Here is an 8,791-nt window from a genome sequence, read left to right on the forward strand (position 1 = left end):
ACTATTTGTTCTGTAAACCTTCACCTGAAGTACAATAAAAAAAAAAAGGCAGAAGTGAATTGGATGGTTTCTGGTTTCTGAACTTGGAAGACAAGCTGACTGGAGTTTGGGGGAGAAGGAGAACAAAAACTCAAATCCAGTACAAACAAGCAAACACAGAAAACCACTGCTGGCATACTAAAATAAATTATAACCCTAGACAATTTACAAACCTCGCGACAGAAGTTAACTTTTAAGACTTAGTCTATTATGATTCTAGCTTTGCTAACCATACAAAGACAACATCTTACTTGACTATACAAATAAAACAAAGCATTAAATTAATGATGCTGAATCACAGAATTTCTAAACAAACTTCTGTGGTCAAGTCCTTGTCCTTAGGGGCAAAGTACTGACCACAAGGAGGGACTATGGCAGCAAAACCGACCCTGTGCCCTGCCATCATTTGAACAAGGGTGCACATCACATCCTACAGAGGAGAAACAAGCAAAAGGACACACTGCACTGAGATAAACCAAAAATAATAGGGTTGCCAAACACATAAAACTTTGAGCATTTCCTGTAAGTTAGAGAATCCCTATGCAACCAACTCTAACCCTGACTTTTGCAATGCTCGTGTCTGAAAATATGTCATAGCTTTTGCAGATATGATAATTATGTGATAAAACTGCTGGTTTTCCACTGCACAAAGACTAACTATAAACTCGGTAACCTTAACAACTTTGTGGGTTTTTTCCTTTAAATATCTGTTTTGTTTTGTTTTTTCTTAAACATTTTTATTTTTTTAAATTTTTGATCCTTTTTTAAATGTTTTTATTGTACTTTAGATGAAGGTTTATAGAGCAAACAGGTTTCTCATTAAACAGCTAATACACATATTGTTTTGTGACATTGGTTGCCATGTGTTTTTTAATATGATGAGCCATTCTGAAATCTGACTTCCTCACAACTCTGCAAGTAAACTTGTTTTCCTTTCTAAATGGTTTTGTCTCTCACTTCCTTTCACAAAAGGAAACAAGAAAACCTGAACAAATTCTGGAGCCATGTCAGATACATGCCACCACGTCACTCCTGCTGGTCCACGTGCCAGGTTGACTTGCCCAGCTCCCTAAGAAGTACATGCACCCTTGAAATACACATACTGAGCTAACATACTGTAGTTTTCCTTCCAAAGGAGGTACTATCACACATTCCCGTTGCCTCCCAAACACAGCTCCTCCAAATGCCCCAGCGGGTGCCACTCACCTTGACAGAGTTGTCCTGGCTAGAGGTAGCAAGAATGTGTTCACTGTCCGGGTGCCAGTCGAGGCCATGGATTTTGGAGAGGTGGGCTGCGAGATACTCCACTGCTGTACTGGGTTTCTGCAACAGATCAGCACTGAATATCGTCATTCAGAAAGATCTCATTGAGTCTTTACCAGGTAGCAGTCTGCCGGGAGCTGAGCAAGGACACAGAAATATTACCAGATACAGTCTCTACCCCTTCAGAAACTCCCTTTGGTTTTGTTTAAAAGAAACAAAACAACAACAAAAGGCTTCTTCAGCTCTCCTTCACACGTGCTCTGTACTCAGGCCTAGAAGCCTAACCATCTCCCCGCTCCAGCCCCATTCATAGCTTCAGTGAAGGATGCAAGGTAGTGAGTGTTCTTCACCCTTGGGTAACACAATCTGCAATTCCTGCTCCCCTTCCTCACAACTGCCCAAGAAGACAGGCTGTGACAGACCCAACCTCTATCCTGAGGATAAAACTACCAATCTTAAAGCAATCGTGCACTAGGATCTGAGACAGAATGAACACAAAAATTACAAAAGAAAACAACACAAATGATCAATAAGTACATATAAAATGGACAAATTCAAAAGGAAACCTCAGAGATACACATTAAAACAAGATATTTAAAAACTTACCAAATTAGAAGATATTTACAAACAATACTCAATATAGGTGAGGCTGTATTAGTAACTGCTGGTATACATATAAAACAGTACAACGCTTTTGGGAAAAAAATTGGTAATATTTATCCAGAGACTAAAATTTTCTTTCCTTAAAAGAATAATCCAAATTTATAAAGAGCTTTATATATGAAAGATGTTCATCTTGGCGTTATGTGGAACATTAGAAAACCAGAAAACAACCTAAATGGGAAAAATGTATCTGCTGCAATGTTAAATAAAAAAATACATATAACCATGCACACAACTTGAGTGCAAACATGTAAGCATTAGAAACTAACCAAATATTTTATTTAAATCAATATTATATTTAAGTGATACACTGGTGACAATTTAAAAAGTAAAAGGAGGGTAGGGACAGCTATAAACAGACTGAACTAAAACACAAAACTAACATACAGAAGATGCACCCATCCCAATTTCTATTTATGAAATCACCTTCTCTCCAAAGAGCTACCTTCCGTACAGGGCTTCAGCAGGCACCCAGCTCCCCAGGAGGTCCTGATACCTAATCCAGCAAGACAAAGACCTGCCACGTCCAGCTCTTGCTTGGCTTCCACCACCCACCCCTTCCCAAGTGTATGACAGTATTGCCTGCTGGAAGGGGAAGGGAGCAATGCTGAGACTTCATGGTCAGCACCTGAGTTGGGGGCATCTCCTAAACAAGTTTCAGGAAAAGGCTGAGGATCCCTAGCCTCAGGTTTCAAAGCAGGAAGCAGCATTACACCCTAGATCTTACAGAAATGGACTGCTCTACGATTACCCATTCATCCAGCAGAAAGCTGCAGGGGAGGCCCTTTCCCTGCATCCTTATTCTCACAATGGCAGCATACCAAACTTCCAAAAAACCTTCCACTACAGCAGCCGCCTAGGACCCAGCATCTCTTTCATGCCTCTCAGTTACACAGGCAGATGCAGAGAATATATATGATCTTCAGGCTATTTTGAGGTTGATGGGATGTCTAGACCTAATGGAAGATTTGGGCATAATGGGGGCCCCCCATCTCAGTGATTTATATCAGAAGCATTCAACATGGAATATGCCCTAGAACCCGTTTTCACTTTGCAATCTGGAGCAGGGATCAGAAGCATACTGACCATTCTAGAATAGTGTCTGTTCCCCAAGGCTTGATCTCAATAATACATTTGCTATTATTATGTTTATTTTGACGATGAGGAAACTGAGGCTTAGAGAAGTTATAGTGGCTTACCTGATGTCACAATTAGGAGACAGAAAGGCTGAGACTCTTAGATTAGGCCAAGTTCATTTTCTTAACCACTGATCATACTGCCTCACTTCCCTACTTTTTGTTCATTACCAAGTTGACTGGGAAGAAAATGTCACCTGGTACTATGAGCATAAAGTGGCAATTTACCATGCTGTACAGGGAACCCAGTCCTGGTACACACAACATCCTCTTCGTGCTCTCTGACATGGGCCAAAGACCAACCAGGGGTGGGAGGGAGAGAGATCACTCACTCGCTTGTCCCATATCCGCACGTCCCCATCATGACTGGTGGCAAGGCAGTTAGCATTTTTTTTATTCCATTTGACCTGCGAGGCACCCGCTGCAAAGAGAAACCGGGGGAACAAAGCTATGCCCTCAAAGCCTTCGAAGTCAGAGAGAAACACACACCCAGGGGAGGTGGCTAATGAGTTCCGGCTGAACAAACACAGAATCCTTCAAATTTCTACTACTGAACCAACTCTATCATTAAAGGTAAAATGAAGCCAAAAGATAAATGAACTGACACATGCGAACAGGATCAGAGTCTCTTAATTGAGGAAATAATCTAACTTAGGGAAAAAACCCACAGGTTACCTCCCAGCAGAATCAGCAGGGACATGTGACTCAGCATGGCACTGCTCATGGTAATTGACTCTTCACACAACCTGACCCTTCATCATCTCCTCCGACACCAACCTTGAGTTCCTAATGAAAAGAGCTGCAGCTCTAATGCCTGCTTCTTCCTCCCACTCTCGCTTTTTTTCTTTTTGGAGGGACAATCTTTGAAAAACACAACCTCAAGCTGAATCTCAGCTGAATAAGCCCCAGTGTTAATCAAATATGTCCTCAGAAGGTTATGTGTACCCCTCCCAGGCTCTCGTTTCCCATCAGCAGAGTTAGACGTGGCCACTGGCACTGCATTCAGTCAGAGAAAGGGGACACCCTTGGCACTATATGAACTCAGGTCTCTTCCCACTCTGCCACTACGAGGAGGTAACAACAACTACGAAGAGCTACTTCAGAGAGGAGGTATGATGAAAGATGCCAGAAAGTGCTGAGACATGTAGAAATCTGGGACATAATGGTTTTTCTAGTTAAAAAAATCAAGTTAACTAAGTCAAATCAGAACCAAATTGATGGCTCATCTTCCTGTCTCGTCCTGTTCTTGTCACACCACAGATAACACTGCTTTGACACCTCTCCCTTTTGATGTGTTGATGTTTATTATAGAGGAAAATCACACAGATACTTTAGAGAGCAACCTAATCCAAGAAGTCCAGAGAGCATGTGATAGCTCAAAGACTGAGAAACCAACTGGAAATAGAGATTTAAGGCCCAGAACTTGTATCTGCCTAAGGATATATTGTGTCGGTTTTGGAGAGGGTATCTTTTGCTTATTTGTTTTTTCCTTGAGACATACGGCATTTTGAGTCATCCAACAACGAATGGTGGGGACCACTGTAGGTGAAACAAGTTAGTGTATTACTTAGGAGACTTAGTTCCTTTGCAAAACAGACCATCAGCTAGAGAAGAAAGTAAGTACGAAGAGCTTCCTCTATCTCCTCTTGACAGAGTTACCTGAAGAGTTCAAATGATATAATTTCTTCAGTGTTCCATGAGAAACATGAAGGCTCCCAAAGGATTCTGGGAACTTCATAATTCAACTGTGCTTTACTAGGGTCTCTGTGAGTCAGCATCGACTCAGTGGCAACAGGTTTTTGGTTTTTTACTAGGATCAGTGACACCAGGGTCAAATGGAGGTTCCAGACTCTGAGTTCTCAGACCCAGAGAACACTACTGGAGGATACACAGATGTGCTCTGACTCCTGAGCCGAAGGGCATACACAAAGTGCTCAGTGATAGCTAGGGATCACAGATTCTGGGGAGTAGGCAGTATTCAAGGCTGTGCCTGTCAGTATATGTTAGATCAAACAGCTCATTTTTATCACTTTGTTATAGATATTGTATTATTATAATTATTATTATTACAAGCCTTTCATTTGCCTCTTTTCTCCAAGGGTAGCTCTGCCACCACTAAGCAACCTCACTGAGGTGCAGAAAGGGAAGGAGTTTTGTACTTTTTTACAACAGAAGTACAAGAATATAACAGAATAAGAAAGCAATTAGGACAAGTGGGATGAACAAAGAAGCGTCTTTCTTTTTAGAGTTCCTCTAAAACCAATCCAATTTTGAAATCTATGTAAGTAACAAAGTCAAGGGAATGTGATTTGGACATTATAAAGACCATCTGTACTTTTGTTCTGTTGTATGTCCTGCCTCCATGTCTCCAGTCACTCTATGTCTCAGATCGTAAGCATCTGAAATGCAGGATTAGATCAACAGAATTCTTCAGCACTGAGCACAGATGCACAGGTGCTAGATTCCCATTCTGAGCATCTTCTCTGGTCAGGCACAAATGCTGACATCGGTCCACAGCACCGAACAAGACAGACATGATCCCTGACCCACAGAACATACAACCCAGCTGCTTAATACAATCATGATATTAAATGCCTTTAAATAATGAGGCACAGAGGTGCAAACGAAAAAGGAGAACTGTGTAATCATTTTAGAGCAAACACCAAAAGTGTATTCACATATACGAGGTACAAAGAAACAGTATTTAAGACACAGATAATACATTTTTATCAAAAATGAAAAAATACAATACTGATGATTAGGCTTCATCATTGTGAGTAAGTTATACCAGTTCTATCCCCAGGCTCTGCTCTCGGGTATAAAATTCCAAAAACAGTCAAGGACAGCTAAGCAATGAAAACAGGCAGACAAGAAGTTAACTTCAAAGACTCAGTCTGTCCATATTAAATGACACCATGGGGATGCAATCAGTATAACCTAAATTGTGGGAAAACCACAGACAGACAACCTGGTTTCTTCAACAAATAAACTGCAGGAAAGAAAAACAAACAAACCAAAAAAGGAGAGGGAGAAGACACCTACATATTAAAAAAGATAATAGATGAATCACTTGCAATTAATGGACTTCATTTGAATCCTGATTCAATTTGCTATTTGAAGATATTAAGGAACAATTATTAATATATTTAGGTATTTCAATGGTATTGAGGTTATTTATTTTTAAGGGTTCTTAACTCATAAAAAATACATTCTGAAATATTTTTTGATAAAACGATATGCTATCTGGGATTTGCTTCAAAATAACCCCGTGGGGATAGACGAGAGGGGTAGGACAGTGGGTGGAGGTAAAGGTGAACTAAGATTGGCTGTATGTTGACAACTGTTGAAGCTGGATGATTACTGTAGTTCATTTTCTTCTATTTTCATATACATAATGAAATTTTCCACAACAAAAAGGTTTATAAAAGATCAACCTGACTCTTCTCCTTGAATTCTGAAATAAGTTCCTGCCTCACTCAACAGCCCTGACTCTAGCCTCTGAGAGCAGCCTGAAGCAAGTCCCTTGCAACATGCAACTTATAATTTCACCCAGCCAGGGTGGAGCATGGGGAGTGGGCTGGTCAGAGTGTGAGAAGGAATGGAATGAAGTCAAGCAAGGGCGAGCGCACACTCACCTACAGCAGACAATGCAACAGTAGGTTTCCTTGTGTCTCTGAAATATAAAAGTCAGAAATTAAATGCCTGCTTTTCGCCCTCTGCACATCTTTCTTCACTGTTCTTTCAGTGGGAACGTGGAGTGAGATGTGCTGTGAGGACCTTAAAAAGAAGTGTAAAGAGAGGCCCGTTCCCCTCCAGGTAGATGAACTTTCTCAGCCAACTTCAATTGATACTTAGTCTGAATTTTGAATCATACAGTTGTATCCAGAGGAAACAAATTACATGATTTAGCATGGCATGGGTGACTCTGATGGGGGCGGGGAGCAAAAGAATCCCTTCCTAGTGGCATTTCTCCTACAGGCAACAAGGGGATAGTCATGGAAGGGTGACTCTGCAGAACCTTCCCAACAGTATTGCAAGAGTGAATTTAAACTACTCGTGGACACAACGGGAGACTCCTGGAGAGACAGGCTCCATGGTTCACCACAGAGTTGGACAGGTGATTTCTACAAACACATGGCAAAATGACCGAACTAGGTGGCAGCCTTGGGCTGGGTGGGCCAGACAAGGTAAACCTGAGGCTTCAGCTTACTGTTCAGAAAAACCAAAGAGAGTCTCTGTTTTTAAATTAGGAAAATAATTGTTTCATAGAAATGAAGAATACTCTCTAATCTTGCCTCATTTGTTTAAGAGCTTCCCTCTCCCATTTCCCCCAGATGTTGTGATCTTCCCCTCTAACATGCTAATCAGCATACGATGCTGAGTCAGCTGTGCACACACTTATTCCCTAAGATTCCTCTCACTGGTCTGTCTGGTCTGTTCCACCTCCAGGCCTGGCTTGTCCTCTGCCTACAGTCCCACCTCTCAACATCAAGCATCATAAAGCCACTGCCATTTGGAAAGCAGAGGAGCCTGGTAAGGGGAGAGGGTATCCAGTCTAGGGAACCGCAAACTACACCCTCAGAGTATTCACCTTTATTAGGGCAAAGGGAACTTTGTTCTACAAAGGAAGAAGGCAATCAATATTTATAAGAACTTGTGATGTTCTTATAAATGTCTGGGCTGGGAGCTCCTTTACTCTTTACTCCACAAAGGGTAACCTATGGGGTAGCAACTGGCCCCTTTTATAGATGGAGAAAGGAAGCCTGGCAAGAGCAAGTGAAGAGCTGAGCAGATGTGTCTCTTTGCACTGCCTGCTAGAGCAGAGTGTGTCTGTACCCCATCAAAATCCCCCACCTTACTTACCACATCAGTAAACACCAGTCCGATTTCCACATGCCAGCACCTGTGTTTCTTTACCAAAGGGATTTCACAGGCTGGTGAAACCTGCTTTGCAAACCTTTGTGACAGAACTGAAGTGCCAAGGAATTAATGCCCCCAGAGGCCTTCTTAAACCAATGACTGAGAGCATACGATATCCTCACTTCCTTAGCTTTTGGGTGAGACACCTCTGAGAAGGGAGTTTTACACTACCACCTAGCGTTCCCCAGTAAAGTTAAGCTCTAGCTGTTCAGAGTGGTACCCATCTGATCTCATATCCTTTATTGCAACCTTCCTGATCCTGTCTCTCTTCTCCATTCCCCTTCCAGCATTTCTTTGACCTCCTAAATAATCTACTTGAATCTTTGTCTCAAGGTCTGCTTCTAGGGGAAACCAAACTAAGGCTCCTAATCTCTAAAACAGATGTCCCAAACAGTCACGCAACAAAGTGGTTGTGTCTCTTAATTGTCCTTACTTGATATCCCATATGTAGATATAGGTGTCCACAGAGCTGGTAACCAGGAGATCTGGCTCAAACACTGCCCAGTCCAAATCACTAGGAACATAAGAAATAAACAGAACAACAAAGAAAAGAAAAAAAAAATTCAGAGTCATGTTCCAAAGCATTAGCAACTTTAGTCTCTAGTGGCTTCAGAAAGCCACCCGTTAATGGACTTCTTAAAACAGTTCAGGCTGGCAGTCTCCAAAGTCTCTGTGGGAACACACAAGACTTAATTGATCCCTGAAGGAAGCTTTCAGGTTTTTCCCCTGTAGTCTCCAGCTATACTATTTGCCTACTTCCAAAAAAGAAA

At 41.6% G+C, this 8,791-nt stretch overlaps 1 protein-coding gene across 2 annotated transcripts in view; it reads right to left on the minus strand.

The window, feature by feature from the left end:
* The window catches only part of WDR59 (WD repeat domain 59), a 113,109-nt gene that overhangs the window by 54,455 nt on the left and 49,863 nt on the right, over positions 1–8,791 (minus strand). For both annotated transcript variants that reach the window (XM_004387815.2, XM_023741906.1), the window contains exons 5-8: positions 8,455–8,535; positions 6,737–6,774; positions 3,434–3,522; positions 1,246–1,362 (exon numbers count right to left, since the gene is read on the minus strand). In XM_004387815.2, the coding sequence (XP_004387872.1) occupies positions 1,246–1,362; positions 3,434–3,522; positions 6,737–6,774; positions 8,455–8,535 (325 nt within the window). The remainder of the gene's footprint in view (positions 1–1,245; positions 1,363–3,433; positions 3,523–6,736; positions 6,775–8,454; positions 8,536–8,791) is intronic.

The sequence above is a fragment of the Trichechus manatus genome, unplaced genomic scaffold (genome assembly GCF_000243295.1).
Source record: "Trichechus manatus latirostris isolate Lorelei unplaced genomic scaffold, TriManLat1.0 scaffold00194, whole genome shotgun sequence".
Classification (NCBI taxonomy): domain Eukaryota; kingdom Metazoa; phylum Chordata; class Mammalia; order Sirenia; family Trichechidae; genus Trichechus; species Trichechus manatus.